General features: G+C 30.4%; 3 protein-coding genes across 3 annotated transcripts; 1 reads left to right on the plus strand and 2 right to left on the minus strand.

The window, feature by feature from the left end:
- Nucleotides 1-4,123: 4,123 nt before the first annotated feature.
- LOC109797770 (AP2-like ethylene-responsive transcription factor AIL6) lies at nt 4,124-7,744 on the plus strand. Its single transcript, XM_083073033.1, has 7 exons — nt 4,124-5,292; nt 5,403-5,485; nt 5,732-5,820; nt 5,920-5,993; nt 6,213-6,263; nt 6,482-6,558; nt 6,675-7,744. The coding sequence occupies exons 1-7, from the start codon at nt 5,063-5,065 to the stop codon at nt 7,238-7,240; spliced, it is 1,170 nt and encodes a 389-aa protein (XP_082929159.1). The 5' UTR covers nt 4,124-5,062; the 3' UTR covers nt 7,241-7,744.
- An 87-nt stretch (nt 7,745-7,831) lies between these two features.
- Nucleotides 7,832-13,006, minus strand: LOC109795909 (receptor-like protein 6). Its single transcript, XM_083073032.1, is given in 4 exon segments — nt 7,832-10,360; nt 10,363-10,848; nt 10,851-12,385; nt 12,387-13,006. Coding segments are annotated over 4 exon segments (2,808 nt in total). The 5' UTR covers nt 12,833-13,006; the 3' UTR covers nt 7,832-10,019.
- Nucleotides 13,007-15,227: 2,221 nt separating this feature from the next.
- Nucleotides 15,228-19,243, minus strand: LOC109797982 (V-type proton ATPase subunit d2). Its single transcript, XM_020358166.3, has 10 exons — nt 18,900-19,243; nt 18,196-18,316; nt 17,738-17,845; nt 17,547-17,649; nt 17,043-17,123; nt 16,850-16,935; nt 16,698-16,757; nt 16,543-16,591; nt 15,860-15,994; nt 15,228-15,648 (listed from the first exon to the last, which is right to left on the minus strand). Exons 1-10 carry the CDS (start codon nt 19,078-19,080, stop codon nt 15,517-15,519), a joined length of 1,056 nt encoding a protein of 351 aa, XP_020213755.1. The 5' UTR covers nt 19,081-19,243; the 3' UTR covers nt 15,228-15,516.
- Between the last annotated feature and the right edge of the window lie 3,567 nt (nt 19,244-22,810).

Raw genomic sequence — 22,810 nt, forward strand, 5'->3', positions numbered from 1 at the left:
TCCATACTATGCAGATGATCAACCCATTTAACAATCAAACCCCTTTATAATTTTTTATGCTATTTTTATCCTTTTTTTTAATTGTATACCTTTATAATGTTTTAGGCTATTTTTTTCCCTTTTTTTAATTATTAAATTTTAATTCTTTAATTTTTAAAATTAAGGAAGTTTAGTCCGTTTATAGACTATTATTCAACTATTGTGCGAAATTAATTTTTTTAATATTTAATTTTTATCATTTTAATTTTAATTTTAAAAACTAATATAAATATTATAATATATCGAATAAATATTAGAGTATAAGTGATATTGTAGAAAAATGAGAAAAAAAATTAGGATAAAAAAAGGAGATCAAAGAGAAAATTAATTACATGTTTATATTTATTGTATATAAATATGTTAACAATAAGCTATATAATATATTTATTAAATATTTATTTATTTTATAATATAATGTTTCATTTTAGAATAGATTTTAAAAAAAATTGATTTGTTGTAAATATTAAATTAGAGGTTAAAAAAAAAGTATTTAATTTCAAAATAGCATAAAATATCTGACAAATAAATTATATAATTTAATAAATATATTTTTCATCTTTAGTTTTAATATTTTTTCATGCAATAAATATAAACATATAGTCAAATTTTTATTTCTTATTTTATCCCATTTTTTTCCTATTATTTTTCTACCTCATTACTATGCTTTATTATTTATTTAATATTATAATATTTATATGATCTTCTATTTTTTAAAATTAGAATAATAAAGACTAAGTATTGAATAAAAATTAAATTCGTACAATAATGTGAACTAAAATTAAAATTAACTCATTTAATAATGTTATTTATAACCTAGTATTTATATTATAAATTAAGTAAGTCAACTGACTTATATTTGCTTTAGTTCTTAAGAAAAGGAAAAGGTCTTGTGTTCTAACCTCACTTTTATTAATTTTACCATTTTGTAATAAAATTGCTTTATTTTAAACATTAGAAGAATAAAAAGGTTGTATGAATGGTTGTCTTATCAAACAATAAGTTCGTGTGAGTTAATAATTCTTTTCACTTATATATTAGTTTTGGTATATATATATATATATATAAGGAGTATATCAAGTAAGAAGGAATTTATTATGAAAGATAAGATGATTAAAATATAATTCTTAGATTAATTAAATGAGAGAAAATTTAGAGTTTAATCAAGTAAGAGAATATTAATCTAAGGATTATATTTTAACATTCTCATCTCTCATAATAAATTCCTTCTTACTTGATATGTTATATATATATATATATATATATATATATATATATATATATATATATATATATATATATATATATATATATATATATATATATATATATCACTTGATGTGTTTGCTCAGAAGTTATTGTGCAAGAACAATAGGCCATCGGTTAATTAGCTTTTGGGTTGACCTGCCACTCAAAGGATTTGGACCTCATATGTTGGTCTAGAATAATTTCAATTTAATTACAATTAAATTTTATTCCTTTTACATATTAACATCTTAAAGGTTTAATCTTTCGCTGATTTTATTTTATAAATAGTTTTCCAAACATTAAAACTTAATATAACTCTTGTAATATAGAGAGATTAAATTTTTTTAACAAAACCTTAATTTAACTTCTTCTCATTTGTTAATTTTGACTTATAGCTAATCGAACCAAAATAACTGGTATGTGAGAGTTAGTTATGGTCATAGTCATTTCGTAACAAATATTTAAAAGGAAATACAGTAGTTTGAAAATTTCAAAAACTTCGACACATGCAAGTTGCAAACATTAACCACAGTAGCAATGTTCTTTCGAATACCTCTAGAGACTTCCTTAATTCTATGTGTTCAAGATTTATAATTTACCAAACTTAATCCCTCATATCCCCCATCAAGTGTACTGATTATGTCTTTTTATTGCAAGCAAACGTAAAATTTCAGCTTTCTTATAAAGTCGGAAAGCCATTATTTTCGGTTATATTATTCGAAATTTCAACTATTTGTATGTGAGGAAGACTATATCATTGTCACTCACTTTCATCAAATGGCATGTTAAATCTTAAAATAATCACGCAAAAGCTAATAAAACATTAAATCGACATGTTGGCTTTCTTCGAATAATATACACAGATCAAAACCACAAAAATTAGAGATGAACCACAAACTCTTTAATTTTCTTTTATAGGAGGACAATGGTATATATTGTCACATCCAGGATATATATCTGTATAATTAAAATATTCTTCATTTATACACTAATTTGCTTTTGCTTGCTTAATTAACACTACACCAAAATTAGGTTTTTGTGACAATTAATTTATTCTTTAGCGATCATATAAATGGTCATTATTTTTTTTTACCAGCATTTAGATAATGGCTGGTATATCCAGTGTCGCTAATATTATTACCGGCATTTATATAAAATGCTGGTAAAGACCTACTAAATTGTCGGGAAAACTTATTTTTTTTAGTGGCAATTTTAGTAGTCATTTTAAAGGCTATTAAAAGTTATTTTTTCAATTGTCTCCTTTCCATCCATTTAGTGACTTTTATCTTTTGCTAGTAAAACTTTAAATAATTTATTCTTATAATTTTCTTTTCTAAATTCATAACTTATATACTCTTTTTTTTTATCTCTAGTCGATGTGAGATTTGTAAGATGAGGGTTGTCTTCTATTTATATATTTTTTTAATTGTTTTATCTCTTAAGAGATGTGAGATTTATAAGGTGAAAGTTGTTCTCTAATTGTTTTATAGCACTATTGCATTTGGTAATAGTGAGTGATTTGATATTAATTTATTATGGTGAATTAAGAGTCTAACTCAATCCTATAAATCAACTTATAAGGTGATAGTTATTACTCACTTATATACTATTTAATTATCTTATCTCTAATCGATGTGAGACTAGTTTTTTTCAATAAATAATTGTCGCTAATAGTAAACTTTAATGTAATATAAATACACTTTTAGTGGCTATTATATATTAGTCATTAATATTTTTATTATATAATTAAATAGCGGCAATTAAATTATTGCTATTAAACAATTGTCGTTAAAAATAATTTTTGTTGTTGTGTAATAAACTAGTCCGTAACATCAACCTAAATGCAAATAAAAGACATATATAAAGTTGGCAAGTTTTCAACTCTCAACAAGTAGAATTTAATTTATATATTTTACCAGTATAATAAATTAAATGTATATGTTTAATAATGTATTATTGTATATTTATATTATTTAAGAAATATAGCATTTTAATAAATTATAAAACTAATTAAATAATATAGTAATACACTATTTGATAATAATATAATGAATTGTATACCAACAACTCATTAAATAAATTAATAGCGACAAGGTAAATGAACATTATATGAGGTTTTTGTCATTGGAAACCCCGTAAATTTTAGATACCGTGGGGTAAGCAAATTCTTCCTGCACCAAGAAAGATTCCAACTGGACAGTGATGAATCCAAGGAAAATACTATAATGCACAAAAGCATAAACCTTTCTATTCAAGTATTCATGTTGTCTTTTATTGTTAAACAACAGTCCACCTTTCGTTTTCCTTTAAGCTGTATTGCTCACAAGTCACAACAAAATTGAAGAAAACATTCTGGATCTAGTATCATGTATGTCAGCGACAAGTCAAACTTGCAATGCTTAATTACAAAATTGTTTGGCTTCTGTATACTTTCTTTGAATTGGGGTGGTAAAGAAAATCATGATGTATGCAAAATTATGGTAAAATTCATTAACAAAAGTCTTTGTTGTTTGAGAAAGTTACTTGAGTTCAACTCACCATGCTACCAAGCATGCACTATTATCACTTTAAGGACTATTTTTCCTTGTCCAAGAATATACATTAGTTGCATTTCTTTATTCACATCAGATAATTTAGAATTAGGTTGAAATAATAATTAAGATTTTATTTAAACTTTTATATTATACTAAATTTTACTACTGAATTGATTTTAGAATAAAAATATCAAAACATTAATCATATTATTTCATAATCAATTTTGCAAATGGTCCAAACAAAATTTCAACTACTATGACAATTTTTTTTACAATAATTAAAATCCCCAAAATAATTAGATTTTAATTTGAACTTCAATTATAAAAAATAAAATAAAATTTAAAACTAATAAAGGTAATTATTTTGGTGAAGGTAATTAAGGGCATGGGTAATTAAGTTATTACCAGTCATAAGCATCACAGGTGCTTATTTTCATCATCATTATTTTAAGACTGGAATTCATAATTTCAAGTTAATTGTAAAATGTTGGTTACAAACGAATTAGGATTGTCAAAGAAAAATAATGCAAGAGCAAACAAAGACAAACAACTTCAATTCACCAGCTTGATGGGATATTGGTTTCCTTACAGGAACAAACCCCCATTATGGCAGCAATTTGTCAACCTAACGCTACTATTTGGTAATCCTGGTCAAAACTGAATAAATATATTAAGAAAATTTGGTTTGTGAAAGCTTAAAGTATATTGACCTGCTTTGCATTTATCGCGGTAACTACAAAAGTGAATGATTATAACCAACCCGAAGGTTGCTAACAAACTATGTTCACACACTTCACACTTATTTTATCATAGTATATCAATGTCTCTTCTTAAAGTTTAGTTCGTATGAGTCCTACTACCAATGAAAATGTGATTGTGAATTTGAAATTTTTGTACATCACTATCATTTCGGAAGAGGAGTTCTTATTATAGTATATCAATGTACATGGGGAGGTTAGAAATTAGAATTCTCAAGAAGCAAATTTAAGACTCGTGAACTTTGAGCTGGCAATAGGACAACACAAACCTGTCCTCTAATTTCCCGTAATTATCGCCCTCCTTGTTTGTAACTTCAATCTTGTAGCTTACAATGAATACAAAAACATAATAAGGCCAAATCAACCATGCAAATTATAAGAACAACACATATCCTCCTCACACACACTGCATCAAGCTAAGTCCAGTTGAGAAGGAAAAGAAAAGAAGAATCTATACCAAACATTTAGAACATCATAATACAAGAAATGGCAATGATGAAAGAGAATATTGAAGTGAGTCTTGGGAGGAGCCAAATGTCCATGCCAGAAGGTGAGTTACAAGCAACACGTTGTGTCAAGAGACGGCGAAGAGAGGTTGCTGCAGCAGCAGCAACCAGTGGTAATGATAAACACCAGCAGAAGCTAACACAAGAAGTTGGTGAAAATTCTACTATAAGCACTACAAAGAGAAGCTCAAAATTTCGTGGTGTTAGCAGGTTATATAAGAAGGAGTTTCTTTGTTCTATAGTTTCAAATAGACCTTGAGCGCTAGCTAACTACTTTAGGCTTATGTTTTATTTGCTAATCAAAACTAAACTGTAAACAGACATAGATGGACGGGTCGATTTGAAGCTCATTTGTGGGACAAACTCTCTTGGAACATAACACAAAAGAAGAAAGGGAAGCAAGGTAGAGTTTCTACTTTTTGGTTTTAGCATCAACGACTCTATTGCCTACCTTTTCTTATTCACTTGTCCTTGCAAACATACTAACATGTTTTGATGTGCATCCTTTCATTTTGGAACTTGAACCGGAATTGGGATTAATTAACAGTTTATCTTGGTGAGTAGCCTAATTATGAAAAGCATGATTTTGGTTTAATCATTCTATCACTAAAGAATAAGATGACAAGAAGTTATCTTTCAAATATCGCAGGGGCTTATGATGAAGAGGAATCTGCTGCCAGAGCATATGATTTAGCTGCACTTAAGTATTGGGGAACATCAACTTTCACCAATTTTCCGGTAAGATATGATAGTAATTATATATTACCTACGAAATAACAAAATACATTTTAGGTTAGAGACAGATGATTTATCTAATGCTTCTTATAATTTGAACAGATATCAGATTACGAGAAAGAGATAGAAATAATGCAGACCATGACCAAAGAGGAGTATTTGGCCACTTTAAGGAGGTAAATACTTGTGATTTTGTTCTCTTGGACACGTTGACAAGGTGCAAGAATGTAGCTGCAGTTTCATTTTTCATAAGAGATAGTAATAGTAGTGTTTGATTTGCAGCAGATTAAGTTGTATAGAATTTGATATTATATATACAGGTTTTGGTACACTTCCATGATCACTCCATCAGAATGACTTTTCTGACTTTTGTTATTTTGAAATTGATTTTGCAGAAAGAGCAGTGGCTTTTCAAGAGGTGTATCAAAGTATAGGGGGGTTGCAAGGTGGATACCTCTGTTGAATATAAGCCTGTTTGGAAAAAAACTTGAGAGTTTTTCAGAGGTTCTCTATTAAAAAAAAAAAAAAAAAACTCTTTATCTTTAGTAGAGAAGTTCTCAAAAGCTCTCCTAAAGTTGTATCCAAATAGACTTTATGACACTAATTGACTAATGAATTGTTGCTTGTGAAGATAAATCACTAAAATGTGGTGATTTTTTTGCAGGCACCACCACAATGGTAGATGGGAAGCAAGGATAGGAAGGGTATTTGGAAACAAATATCTCTACCTTGGAACCTACAGTAAGTTAAATCTCCACAAGCCATCGGTTTAGTCACAAACACACTCAAAACAAAGATATAGTTATGCTTCTTTCATTAATTAGCATCTGAGTAGCATATTTTGTTAACCAACATAGGCACCCAAGAGGAAGCTGCACGTGCTTATGACATAGCAGCCATTGAGTACAGAGGGATTCATGCTGTAACAAACTTTGATTTGAGCACTTACATAAAATGGTTAAAGCCTTCGGGAGGAAGCACCCCAGAAGCAAAACTTGAATCACATGCAGTACTACTAGAGTCTCAAAAGGTGTCATCCCCATCTAGCTATGCTCTAACAGAAGAGTCAAAGTCTTTGGCCCTTTACAGCAGTTTTTTCAGTCCAGATTCTCTGAGTTCCCCTATAAGGCCTGGAAATTTTGGAAGCAAAACTTACCAATTCTCAAGCAATAAGTCATCTTCTCCCACTGCACTTAGCCTTCTTCTCCGCTCTTCGTTATTTAGAGAATTGGTTGAAAAGAATTCAATTGTATCTGGAGATGAAGGTGATGGCGAAGTCACAAAGGATCAACAACCACAAATAGCCAGTGATGATGAACTGGGTGGAATCTTTTATGATAACATTGGTGATATCCCATTTGTCTGTGATCCCAATAGATACAACTTGGAGTTGCAAGAAAGAGACCTGCACTCAATATTTTGAACTTAGATTATGTAGATTTTGCGCTTAATTTGTCTTGATCTCAATTACTTTCAATTTTTGGACAAGAGAATAATGATAGTTGTTAAAAGAACAGGCATGATAGCAGCCAGAATATGTACATGGAAATCATAGTTAACAAGTTCCTGCTTAACAGAAAGTAATTCCCTCATGATACGCTTCAAGAAAGGTTTTAAATTGTGGTTTTGGTTGTTATTGCACAAGTGTGGTTGAAGGCTGATGTGGGCTAATTGCGGTTGCTGCAGTCCTTAATCATGGTCTATTGTAAACAATTAAATATTTAAATTGCATCGGTACATGCTTTTCATTATATTGTATAAACAAGTAAATCAAACATTAAAAGGGAAGGAGAGAGTCTTGGATCACGTTAAAGTTTTAGGATGTCTTTCATTATGCAGCTGAATAATTTTCTGCAACCATTTTGCTCAGCATTCGAATGGAGAGCACTATTGCTGCGCTTGCACAATATATCTTCATTATTTTCTCAGCAACCCAACATGGTTAATTTTTCTTATTACCGTGAGTCGCGTTTTTGGTGAATTGTAACTGTTTTTCTAAACTGCAATTTAGTTTGCTATACATGCGTACATGTTCTGGTTAAGCATTGAAACTAGCTTTTATGTGTGTAAACTTTGTAACAGTAGTGTATATGTATTCTTTTAATATGTGCAACTTGAGCAGGCTCATCTGTCGATTAGCTATTCAATTTTAGAAATACTAGTAGTTGAATAACTTTTCCAATAGACATTGTTAAATTGAACTTCGTATAGTATCCGTGGCAGTAGATGTTACAAGTGGCTGGAGTATTCAAGGATAAAGTTGACCCCAGACAGAAAGCTCTGTAGTGCTTATTCATGATTTTTACATTATTTTCTCAACCTACTTAGTTAAACACTAGCTATTACCTTTTTGTGTCATGTAATTAATTATCATTGTATTTCAATTGTGAATTAGAGCAAACTACATAGAGGAAAAGTACAATGTAGTCACGGAAGCAAACAAAAAAAAGAAGACAGAAGCTAAGCTGCATAAACACATTGTAACAATGCGCACTCTGCAATTACAATAACTTAAAAGAAATGATAACAATGAAAACCACAAATACAGAGGAAAGAGATTTCCACAAGAAAGTGATATTCTGAAAATTATCTTATTTCCTTCTCATTTCTCAACAAACACATGAAAGTGCTTCGTAACGCCACTCCCACAAGAAGTATGCCCCCATACCCAATCAGTATCACTTTCCACTCAAATTCAACAAAAAAATCCTAGTCTATCATCATCATCATCATCAGAGGCAGAAGGTGGAGCAAATGGTGACCCTTAATCATACTCACACTAACACACTTCTTGAATAATGGATTACCTTGGTTACCTCGAATGAACTTATTTTTTACTATCTTCATTTTATAACATCACTTTACCATCACGTTTTATAAATTTTAAATTATTAATTATTTTCATTTTTTTTTCTTTCACAACAAGACATTCTATATTATCATAATAAAAAAAAGGACATTTTATTCAAATCCTAATTTCCTATTTGATACGTATTTTTTTTACCATTATTTACTCTTTTTTTTTGTTATACTTTTAAATTATTAATTATTTTCAAACTTTCTTTTACATTAAGAAGTTTCTATATTAACTAGTATTTTTAAAACTTGGAATAAATAAATAATTTTAAATATATAAAATATATTATAATTAAAATTTATAATAAATATTTTTAATATACAAATTACATTTTAAATTTATAATAAAAAAATATTATGATATATAAGTTTATTTTTATTTATTTATATTTTAATCTAAAATATTAAAAATTATATATATATATAGAGAGAGATTAATAGATAGATAGAGAGGATACGAGACTTTTTTTGTTTTTTCTTAAATGTCAAATATTTTCAAATTATACCTTTTCCTTATACAAGTTACTTATATTTTTTCAACTTAGATATTTATTTAAGTTAATCATATATGTGTTATTTTATTATTTTAAATTATACTTTTTAAAATTTTCAAATCTAATTAAAGTATAATATGCATATCACAAAATCTTAATTTTACATACAAAATTATGAAGCAATTTTATTTTCCCAGAATGATTAAAAAAATTATTCTACTAGCAATGTATACAATGTAAATACTTACTAGCTTTTATGCATAAAACAAATATTTACAAGCTTTTTGACATTGATGATAGGTATGTTCATTTGATTGGTAGCATTCATTCTTAGATAATTAAATGAAGAAATATATGAAAGGAAGCTTCGAATTGAACGTAATTTTATCTTGGGTTAAATATGTTTTTAGTCCCTCAAATTTAGGGTAAATTTGTTTTTGGTCTCTCAAATTTAAAATTGTTGTTTTTAGTCCTTGTAATTTCAAAAAATCTTATTTTAGTCCTTATATTCAAATTTTGTTAAGAAATTTATCAAACATTATTGTATAAAATCTACCTATTAGTATTTTTATTAGTAAAAATATCACATTAAATTTGATTGATATTTCATAACTGTCTTAATTAGTCACTTTTAAATATGTTATTGGTGACCTAAGAGACTAAAACAAGATTTTTGAAAATTATAAGGACTAAAAACAGCAATTTTAAATTTTAAGGACTAAAAATAAATTTATCTTCAATTTAAAAGACTAAAAATATATTTAAACCTTTTATTTTTCACAAACAGAAAACTAAACACACTCTTAGATTCTCAAAGAAATGCGAATTCTTCTTCCCTATATACCAATCAACTCAAACGAGCCTTTTAAGCCATAGAAGTACTTCCTGTCCGAAAGCTCTTCCTAACGCCACTCCTGCAATAAGTCCACTGCCATACCCAATCAGAGCCACTTTCCACTCAAATTCACCAATAAAGCCCGAATCTTGATCATCATTAGAGGCTGAAGGTGGAGAAAATGGTGACCCTCCATGATCCTCACATTTCTTTAATAATTGATTCCCACACAGTCCTTGGTTACCCTCAAATGAACTACCATCGAATGTTGCAAACTGCTTAGTTTGTGGTATAGGACCTGAGAGGTTGTTAAAGGACACATTTAAGTATGACAGAAAGGTTAGTTCTGTCAATGTAGGGGAATTTTTCCTGATAAATTATTGAGAGAGAGGTCCAATCCTTCAATGTTTGAAAGGTTCCCTAAGGAAGAAGGAATGTTGCCACTGAGCATGTTGTTGGAAAGGTTGAGCAAAACAAGGCCTGTTAAGTCTCCCATAACATCTGGAATCTCCCCACAGAATTTATTACTTGAAAGATCAATGGCTATCAAGTAGTAAAAATCTTGGAGGTGTTGATAAACCAGGACCGTCCCTTTGTTAAGCAATGTAAATGAATAACTATTATCATCATAATCCCAACCGAACCTTCCCAACAAATTAAGGAACTTATAATTCTCATACTGTAATTGACTCTTATTGAAGGATTTCATGGATTTCCAATTCTGAATTGTTTTTGCAGGCAAAATTCCAGAGAACTGATTGCGAGAAAGATTAATGATGTGCAGTTTGGGAAATGTGAATGTTCCGGGGCACTCTATAGATCCATACAAATGATTATCACTTAAAGCAATAACTTCAACTAAGGAAGTGTTCCCAACCAACAAGGAAATGAATCATTGATTTGATTATGGCTGACATCAATAACCTCTAGCATTCTACAATTGACCAATGCTCTTGGCAGTTGACCTTGCAGATTGTTATTGCTTAAATCTATCATTCTCAGATCACTTGTTGTCATATATGTTTGAGGAATGGGGCCAGTCAATTTGTTTCCATTCAGCAATACAGTTTGTAGAGATTGGATCGAACTTCCCAAACACGAGGGAACTATGCCAGTTAAGTTGTTAAATGATAAATCAAGTTGTACAAGAGATTTCAAATTGCATATCAGTGGGGATATTTTTCCTATCAATGAGTTGTATGCAACACCTAACCTCTGAAGACTTGTTTTTCTCCACATCCAACTGGGGAATGAATTGATATTATTTTCTGGCATGTAAAGGGATGACAGCTCAGTCAAGTCCTGGAGCAAATGTGGAAACTCATTCAAATTGCATGAACCCAAACCTAACACTTGAATTCGAGAAAGGCTTGCATTCGATGGTTTTTTTCCACTGATTATTGACAATTTATTTGAAGATAATCCAACCAAATTTAGCATTTTGAGCATTAGAAACTTGTCAAGCTCTAATTCTCCCTCCAACAAATTATTGGTAAGATAAAGAATTTCTAGGTTCTCAAGTTTGAAGAGAGAGTTTGGAACTTCACCCTGAAGATTATTTTCTATAAGATCCATGTAAGCTAAATTAGTTAGGTTCATTATCCAAGATGGAATTTGTCCGCTTAAATTGCTGTGAGATAGGGATAATATAGATAGTTGGGTGAAATTTGCAAAACAAAATGGAATCTCGTTGCCAATATTTATCAAGCCTAGTTCCAAATCAATTATTTCTGAGAGCTTACAAATCCATGAGATGGTGTCAGTAGTAAATTCATTATAACCAACTCTCACGGTCTGTAATTTGGTAAGATTTACCAAGAATGAAGAAAGACAACCCTTGAAGTTGTTGTATTCAATATTTAGAAATGTAAGCTCAGTGAGATTTCTGAATGAAGAAGGAATGGACCCTGAAAAATTGCTAGATGAAATTGAGAACGTATTCAAAGACTTGAGATTTCCAATGGAAGCAGGCAGTGTGCCATAGAAACTAGTGTAAGCGACTTGTAACCCCATTATTTTTGCACTTGAATGAAAATCAGGAAATTTACCAGTGAGGTTTTGGTTATGTCCCAGATCCAGAATTTTCAAGTTTGGAAGATGGAATATTTCAGCTGGAAATTCTCCATATAGTTCACAATGGTAAAGAGATAGTTGTTGGAAAGATGTAATATTTGTGAAAATATTAGGTACAGACGAGGAAATGGTCACATAATCAAGACGGAGTACTTTAAGATTAGTTGAGTTTTGAATTAAGCTTGTTAGAGAGGTTATTTTGAAACTCAAAAGGTTGAGTACATCTGGAGAATAAAATGCACTGCATAGATCAAGAGACAACAACTTACACAAATGTGAAACTTGTTGTGGGATTTCACCACAAAAATTCAGATAGAGAAAGGTTCAGATACCTTAACTGTGAAACCTCACCAATTCTGGATGGGATTTGAGAGTGATTGAAGTGATTATCCGAAAGATCAAGGTTTTGAAGGTGTTTGAGGTGAAAGAGGGTGCTAGCATCCATTGTACCATAGATAAGGCTGCTTCTAAGATCAACGGTAATGACATGACCTGTGTGGTTATCACATTGAATTCCATCCCATGAGCAGCAATCTGTGGATGCATTCCAAGATGCAATTTTAGGATAACTGAAAGGATCATAAGAAGAAGACTTGTTAATAACAAATCTTTCCTTAAATTGCAACAAAGCATAGCTTTCATCTTCATGACATCTTGCAAGTGGAACGAAATGAAGACAATTAGTAACTGTGAATGATAACAGTGAATAAAGCAATAGAATATGAATTGACAGAGCAAAAGACCATGGAAACCCCATTGTATATATATTCTAATAATTTATAAGCTGAAATGTTCACGTAAAAAATGACATGCACTAAGTGGTATTTGTACTCAATTAATTGACTATCTGTGAATAAATGTCTAGTCACAAGCATTGAGTTTTATTAATAATGAAAATGTTTAATTATGAAATTGAAATCAGAAAGAGTATCGTGCACTTTGGGTAAGAAAAGAATGGGTCCCGGTCTGTTTACGTTAATCGTTAAGTCAACTTTGCGTGTTTACTTGGACTGATTTTTTAGTTGTCCTTGGTTCATTTTGTCTCTGTTCTTAGAGTAATAATACATCAATTTAGTCATCGAAATGAGCACCAATGGTCAATTTAATTAGCACATTAGTTAACGAAAATTAAAATCAATTTCTGAGATAAACGACAAAAGAGAAAAATGAGATAAAATATAAAAAGAGAAGAAACATTACATATTTTTGCTGAACAAATACCACTTCCGGTCCGATGATGTTTTTGGAGAAAAGCGCAAAAAATTTACAAATCAAAAGAAAAAAAATTTAATATAACAATTAATGAAATACATGGATACTCTTTATTTAATGAACAAATGCATGGATACTCTTTATTTAATTCGACGACTTAGATGGAAGTTTTTATCCTAGACTTTCTTCACTATCATCCAATAACTTTCTCGTCTCTTACTTTAAGCTTGACCTACTATTTCAGCAAGAATTGCCATGGAAAAATGGTATGATATTTAATAATTATGCTATAGAGTTTTGTCATCAAAGTTTATTAAATTAAGAAAAAAGTTAGAAAATTTTATCATAAAGAATATTTTTAAAATCGGATAAATCAAAATACTTGTTTAAGGTTTAATAGCATAATTAAATCGGATCAAATTAAATTAGATTCATGACTTGTGTATAAATAAAGAAAGGTAAAGTCTTAAGAGGATATGTTGAATTAGGATTTAAATGAATTTTAAAATATTTTTTTATTATAAATAAATTTTGTAATATTCAATCAAAACTTTTTTATTATAAAAAAATTATGTAATATTCAACCAGGACAATCAATATTTTTTTTAAGAATTCGTTAAAATTTAATAATATTTAATTAAGACTTTTTTTTACTTAAAAAAAGTTTGTTAGTATTTAAAAGTATAGAAATTTTAATAAATTATTTTGAATATTGGATTTTGTAAGACTTTTTAGTTAATTTATATGGAATTCACCCATTAAACAATCTCAATAAAATCTTTGAGATTTCACATGACTTTTTTTTCCTTTTTATTTCTAGTCTTTCCTTTTTTTTTTCTTTCACTCTTAAATTTTTTTTCTCATCTTTCTTGTTTCTTTCTATCATATTCTCTCTTTTTTTTCTCTCCCAGCATTCTTACTTCTCTCTCTTCTTTTCTTCTTTATCTCATTTTTTTTCTTCTTTTTATTCATTTCTCTCATTTATCTCTTCTTCTTCTCATATTCTCTTTTTTTTTCTCTCTCTTTCTCTCTCACCTTTCTTGCTTCTCTTTTTCTTCTTTATCTCTTCTCTTTCTCTTTTTATTCATTTCTCTCATTTATCTTTTTCTTTTTCTCCTCCTATTTTTTTATTTATCAATTGATATATAATTTATCAATATTTATTTTTTAATTATTAAATATTATCTATTGTTAATTTTTTTAAATTATTAAAATTTAATTGTTTATTTTTAATATTGAAATATAAAATTTTGAAATATATATTAATTCTAAAAATGAAAACATCAATTTATGCAATACATTCCTAAGAAATGTGATTGAGAAAATTTTTAATATTTTTAAATTATACTTCATAATTTTTAAGTTAGTATCATATTTGCACGTATGATTACATAACTTTCTTCGCAAAGAATATCGTTATGATAAATTTTCAATTGAATTGATGGATGAATTCTCATTTTCAATATTATCTGTTAATGAAAATTATAGTTTTAAACACATTGTTCAACCTTAATTACATGAAGAAAAAAAATATATCAAAGAGACTAATATAATTTTAAATATATAAAGAAATAGTTAAGAAGATAAATATATAAACCCATTTTACATATGCCAAGCAAAGCCTAAGTTTGGACTTTGCTGGACAAGTAAGTTTATATGAATAAATATTTTATCAGTTAGGCATAATGACATAAAATATACACTTTCAGTTGTCTAATATAGTTTTTTTTTCATTATTTTAATAATAAATATAATAGTCGATTCAAATCAAACATACCGAATACAATTGAATTGGTTCGCATTAGAGACTTGGAAACGAAAAACCAAACCAATTACGATTTATCTTATTAGGATCGGATAAAATTATGCCTCAAATCCAATCGATTCATGTGAACCCCAATAACGAGTAACAGCAGAAGAAAAAGACCTTGTCACCTCAATACGCAGATACAACTAGCAAGTTTATTCCATAGAGAGATATTTACTGTAAAAATCACAACATACAAATTGAATTTAACATCTTTAAAGCTGAACATATTTCAATAAAATTTGACTATAAAAATCTTCCTTCCATACTACAGAAGATCTTATCAGCATAAGATTACTTATTTTTATCTCAATCTTCTGAACAGTGGCTGTCTAGTGCCTACCAAGCGACAACTCAGACGGAGAATGCAGAAAGTATACAATTTGTCCAAACGAACATACAGACTATAATGAGCAATCCGACTAAAATATGAAGACAACACTGTCATGAACTCTGGACTTTTGATTCTGAGCAACACATTCTGAAATCCACATTAAGTTCCTGATCTCCTGTTCCCTTAACCTCATATATGCGAAGAACACAGCATAATGAAACTGCAATAGAGAGGCTTACTAATGAATATAAGCCGTATCTTAGACAAAGAATAAACAACTAAATTTAAGCCAATCAATTGCTTCAAGCGCAATGACTTCCAATTTTATTTCTCCATCAGTTTTGTAAATAAGTATCCAGCAATCATTAGAATATTTAACTACTTCACTACATGAACTAAAATTATGATACTCAGAACTGTAAAAAATAAACCTGTTGCTCAAATGCCAAGCAAAGCCTTTTCACCTCCTCCTCGTAGAATGCCTTGTCAAGCATCTGGCTCTCTCCATATGATAGCTTAGCAAAAATAGATTGATAGGGTGGGTATTTTTCCATAACAGCACGAACCTACATGAGCAATCAGATAAGAAATTTAAGGCCAAACACGCATTACTAAAAGACATCAATCAGAAATATGCAACAACAACCAATGGCTTTGATGATTGACCATTTCAGGACAGATCCCAACAGAAAAGAATAAAGAATTACCCAACTACGCAAGACCCTCTGGAAATTGGTAACCAAAACCATGTATGTAGGCAATTGCAAAAATTACAAATGAAATAAAAAGCAATCAAATCATATATGCCTCGATAATAGGAGGTAAAAAGGAAAGCTTCAAAGTGACACCTGAGAAAAACATCTCCATAACTGGTGTGCTTATGTAGCATAAGTCATACAACAAGGTTTTAACCAAAGACAAAAAATATCATAAAAACATCAAATTACTCATACATCTTTCAGTAAAAACAACATCATGACTAGCAGTACATTGTACAAACTTGGCTATCAATAAACACAATCTAGCAGGGCCTAAGAAACATACAAATTGAAAGAAGCAAAAACACCTTGTATTGTAACAATGTAAAATGTCACGACTTAGATGTAAACCATACCTGATCAATGTCCTCACAGACAGCAAGTTCCTCATGTCCATATGGGTATCTGTTTAAAATAAGTCAGTCAATACCAAATGAACCATGCCAAAGCAGTATACAGACACATTTCATTAAAACAAATGTAAATATATAGCTGAGGGCTAAGAGCTTACAGCAAACCAAAATTAGAGTACAATTTTCTACGGTCATCTCTGGTAAGCTCGGTGCCAATGCTACACAAGTGAAAACCAAGGATGCTAGTTATGCAAGTATCCAGAAAAACAAAAAGGCTATACAAAACCTCTTTCTTTTACTTACAATATACCTGTTTATGGTAATATTCACAGCCCTTCTATCAGCCTCAAAAGCTAGAAGGTCAGACATTATCTCAGCTGTGGCACCACCAAGTTTCTGTTTAGAAAAAAATAAAAGTTATTGAAGAATAGGGAAGAAGAAAAACAAGTGCAACAAGAGAGTACATATATCTAGCGGACAACAAAGAGCTTCAGACCCTTTACCTGACAAAATCTGTAGAAGTCTTCAAGGTATGCCTTGTAAAGAGTGTTCCTCATTATTTCAATGTTCATATCATCCAAGTCCTAGATTCATAAAGAATATTCCAGCAATAAAATAAGATCAGCAGTCCAAAATTTCAGACAAGTATCATGAGCATATATCTAAGAAATAAAGCAGTAACATAGAAACATATAAAGCTACATCAACTCTAATGCAACAAAGCCATTGATGCCAATACTATCAAACTCAAAGTATTGTTTCCATCCTAATATAACCCAGAAAAAGATACTGCGGGAAAGTTGTCTTCATTATGGGGACCAAGACCTAGTTTCCATTCATTTCACAATAATGTTGTACCACAACTTTGAAATTATTTTTATCACAAACTACAGGGGACGTAGATATAGATTATTTGCAGTTTCTGCAACAGGACTAAAAATCTTTAACACTATCAAACAGAATAATTAAAGAAAATAAAAAGGCAAAAAATTGGAAAGATGATTGACCTCTGATGTAATGCACTCAGAGAAGTATGGAGCCAGAGGAGTGTCAACAAGAACCAGCCTGTAAAGCTCCCGCATATTCTGAGCAACAGCCAGAGTAGCAATACTGCAGAGAACCCACAGAAAGAGATAGGAAAATTAAAAGTCATCTGCTTACAGTTAATGTATTGAAAACTACATAGAAATTATTTTACCTGTCAAACATGCCCAGGGGATGGCATTTTTCTAGTAATTCTTGAACATCTCTCTCATGCAAGGTGCCGGTAACAATCAAAACAACATTGTCTATCATGTGACCATATCTGCAAGATGAAATCAGAAAGTATATTGGTTTCAGTTTCACTCTTTTTTTGTGGAATACCCAGTATAACAGTACATTTGGTCAAATATAAAGGACCGCACAGAACTCATCAGCCAGAACAAAATTAGTCAGAGTTAATGCCCGTACTTATAGGCTCAGTTGCACACAGTTACAGCACCTAAGACTACTTGGATCTTACACAGGAATCAACTAACTATTAATAAGATATTCTTTAAAATTTTAGTCTCTTCTAGCTCAACCTACATAATATTCTCAATATAAAGCCGACATTGACAGAGTAAATCAGTAAATACAAAAGGAGACCAAACAGAAAAGTCAAAGATGACATACGTGATATATTCTAAAAAGGTTGACAAGGGTTCTGTGGCTTGGCATAGCATATTCTTGTAATCATCAACCAGCTTCAGAGTACACTTCTCCACAATTGTGGTGGTATGCAATGGAGAAGGCTCTGCAATAGGTAAATCACCACCATCAGCAAAGACCAATCAATAATCTTAATTACATATTGTCATCGAGTAAACACCATTGTACTAATACAAAAGCAACAGAGTCAATATTTTTTTTCCTAACTTATTTACGCAAGAAGCAACCTAGAAAAAATAAATTCTCCCAAAACCTTCATTCAGATTCAATTCGAAAGAGAAAATTAAACAAAACGCGCACCAATAACAGTTAACCCTCGGACGAATATACACAAGATCTCACTGAGGTTCAGAATATCAACAGGATCATGAAGTAACACTCATTGAAAAATTAAACGAAAAACCTAGATCACATGCTTTGACGAATCTCACAAGTACTTGAATTGGTTACACTACATAACGTTTTATTCTTCCGAGAAATATTTCATAGGCATTTCCACTTCAAATCCACACACAATAAAAGGATCCATATTATATCATCTTCAAAAAAAAAAAAAATAACAATAACAGTCTGGTGATAAAACAATTATCGATTAATTAATGATGATAAAGATAATGATAAATTGAGATTGGTGATGGAGGAGGAAGTGCGAGAAATGGAAAACGCACCGTTTTGGAGGTAAGGGCCGTACTCGGTGGCGGAGAGGTGCATCTTGATGTCGTCGAGAGTTTCGCATTGGCAGAGGTTGTTGTAATCGGCAGTGGTGAGGAGGCCGGCGCGGTGGCCACGGACGATGGCCTCGAGGAAACCGCCGTGAATGTTGAAGGTGAGAGCTTCGAATCCGTACATTTTAGGGATCGGATGAGATCTGGAATGGTTTGAAGGAAAGGGAACGAGAAAACACACAGAACCTCCTCCTTCAGGAAATTTCTGCACGGAGATGAATAATAATTCTAATGCGCAATGGAAATTCTATTATCCCTTTTTCCTTTTTATTCATCTAATTAATTAATAATTTCAGCCCTGTGTTTCACTTTCACGCTTTGGCTGTCGTTTAAAAAATAGATTAAGGGTATATATATATATATATATATGTATATCTTTTCTTTTTTCCATTTTTTTAGTAGTTTAACTCAACTCCCACCTAAAACTAGGGAATCTATATTTTTTGTTTAGAATTTAATTTAAGATACAATCTCACGTTGTGAAGAAAATTTACGTGTTATCATCTGGTTGTAAATTGGAGGAGTGTTTGTAATGTTATCTTCTAACACGTGTTTTGTTGGTGTAAAAAAAACACATATTTTTGTTATGGACTAAAATTTATTACAATTATATAATTAAGAAATAAAATATATTCAAAATTATAAAAATATCAATAAAATTATAATTTCAAATATTTTATAATTAATAATAGAGAATATATTCAAAATAGTATTTAGATAATGTGATATTAATATTTGTCTTAGTTATCGAGTCTGTTTCTTATTTTTTAAATATATTTTTATAAAATAAGATATCTTTTTTACTTTAATTTAAATACATTTTAATTTCTTAAATATTGCTATTTTAATTTCTTTAATTTTAATTAATTAATTTTAGTTATTCAAGTATCATAATTATATAATTTTGAATCCTCAAATTTTAATTAAACAAATTTTATCTTTCAAGTATTATAATTAAGTAAATTTAATCGTTTAACAATCGAAATGATATAATTTTTAATTTATTTAAGTTAAATATATTATTAATTTTAGTAATGATAAATATATATATATATATATATATATATAATACAGAAAATTATAATATATAATTTAAATAGATAATAATTCTAATACTTAAAATATTAAAATTATTCTATTAAAGTTTGAGCAATTAAAATTTCATAATTATGATATGAAACTAAAATTATTTAATTAAAATTTTAAAAATCAAAACATTCAATTGCAATATTTTAAGAATTAAAAACACAATTAAACATTTTACTATTTTAATGTGTTTGCTTAAACTATTTTTTTAAAATATTTTTTTGAAAAAAAACTTCTATTTATTTTAATAAGAATTAATTTTTAATTTTTCTTTAAAGAAATATATTTTTTAATTTTAAACAAATTGAATCATTATCTTGTAATATAATGTAGATTTAGTGATTTTTATAATTATTATTTTAAAATATATATATTTGTGCCTAATGTTAAGTACACGAGTCTGGTCAATTTGAGTTGGAACTCTACAAGAATTTGTATGACTTGAGCTTGATAAAAACATTTTTTTAGCTTAAACTCTCTTTAATTTATTCTCATTAACAACCCAATTCATCACTGTTAAGTCTCAATTTTACTTCTTTTTAGATGAGACTTATTGAACAAATTACACTCATCCTCTGAACCATTGCAATATAATTGTTCTCTTTTTGGTTCATTTTGTGTGCAGATATAACTAACCCAAATTCAGCTAACAATACCTTAATACACCTCATTTTTTGTGCAGGTATTGAGCTAGTGACTTGAGGATTAAAGACTCTTAGGATTGGAAACCTAAGAAGCTAAGGAGCAGAGAAGAGGTTCTGCGCCGGACTTAATATAACCCGCACTGGGCGTGACAAAAACAGAGTATTTCATCTCTGCCAGTTATATTAAGCCGGGCGCAAAAGGAATTAACTCCCCCAAACTTAGAACCTTGCTTGTCCTCAAGCAAAAAGTAATTAATCTAGCAGATAACAAGCAATGCAAGGGAGTCAATTTCTACATCCTAGTTCACTTATATCTTCTTTTCGCAAGCATGAACCTCAGATGAATTTCCAATCACAATTATTGCAATAGAACATGACAAGGTGCAAACAAAGGTTTCAAAAGAGATCAAAGAGGTGAGAAGAGTAATGACTATGTGTATGCATCCTCACTAGGAAAATGTTTCTCTCTATGCACACTAGTGTATCAGGGTGAGTGTTTCTCTCTAGTCTACTACTCACGCCACATAATTCAACTTTGCTCTTCGTTTCCAAATGAAACCAGTGGTAAAACAAATGCAGACACTTATCACAAGGTCTTTATTAGGGCAATCTGGGTCAAGCAGGGTCAAGCGGTAGCAGTTTTATGATTTTTCAAGGATTGAAGGTGCTATAGCTTAAGAGAGCAAATAAAATTTTACAATGATGTCCCTCTCCATACCCCATTACAACAATTTGGCACATGCCCTTTACCTGATCCAAGCCATTAGCCTTTATGAGATGCATATTTACATTTTTGCATCTTAATATTTTTGTTTTTGTTTTGCTTTGTTTTTCTCCTTTTTTTTTCTTTTTTTTTATTTTGTTTTGTAATGGCTGACCACATACTTTCTTCTTCCCAAAATTTCCCATTCTTCAACTCCCCCAAACTTATTTGATGTCATCAGTTTGCTCTCTTAACCAAAGCAAGGGTTATGATTAATTTTTCATGGTTTGGGACAAGTGGAAGGTGTGGTGTTTAGGCTTAGAAAGGTATGGGTCAAGTGAAGAGTGGAGATGGCTTTTTGGCTTAGATGGTTACAAAATAGAGGAGTATGAATGCCTTGATCATATAAGTGCACAACATAAGCAAACCACCAGGGAAACTCAAGCAAAGTCTATCATGCAACTTAAGCATAGTTTACTCATAAGTGTTTTAGGCTCAAACCTCACCCGGCTATGCATCCACAAACTATCAAACTCAGCTCAGTTCTATGATCAACATTGAAACCCGTATGCAACTAGTCATGAACTAAAGATCTAATGTGACTTGAAAATGTCTAAGGTACACACACCATAAATATCAAGCAAACTATAATCCAGAATCGACCACAAGCAAAACAAGTATCAACAAGATTAAAAACCATGCTAAGGCAGACTATTCACAAAAAGAACCAACAGAGTAATCATCAAAAAGACTATATATAAAAACAGTTAAATACTGAAAATAAAAGACAGAAAAGTAAATTGCAATAACAAAGGTAAACTAAGGTAAACTCCATCTGCTTCCATCTGTGGGGTCTAGTCATCATCATCTCCAAGAGCTGCTCCACCATAATCAACTCTATCAGCATCAACAGCTCCACTACTCCCCCAAACTTAGGAGCCTGGTCCCCAGGCCAATCAGTATATGCCTGAAAGTCCTGGTAACCAGAAGTGATTGTAGAGTGTAATCATGAAAGAACATGGTGAGCACAAAATTTATACACAGTGATGACCAATCAAATGTAGCAAAAATGGGGAATATCCTTAGACCAAAATTAAGCACAACATGCATGCACACGAAAATGAATTATAACAATGCAACATAAAGCACACAAACATACAACACACAACAGAACATAAAGAAACATGATTGAAAACAGATAAATAGTGGGTGTCGGGGCTGTGGTGCGTCGGGCGCAATACAGGTGCGCCGAGCTTCATATCAGTAAAAATCACGAGGTTTCAAAATCTGATATCTCGCCGGGCGTGAGTTAAGCGCGCCCGGCTTGGTGGTTCCAGAGACCCAAAATTTGAGCAATAAGCCGGGCGCACAAGAATTACGCCCGGCGTGTAGCCACTTACATGGTCAATTTGCCTAAGTTT

The sequence above is a fragment of the Cajanus cajan genome, chromosome 4 (genome assembly GCF_000230855.2).
Source record: "Cajanus cajan strain Asha chromosome 4, NIPB_CcT2T_4, whole genome shotgun sequence".
Taxonomy (NCBI): Eukaryota; Viridiplantae; Streptophyta; class Magnoliopsida; order Fabales; family Fabaceae; genus Cajanus; species Cajanus cajan.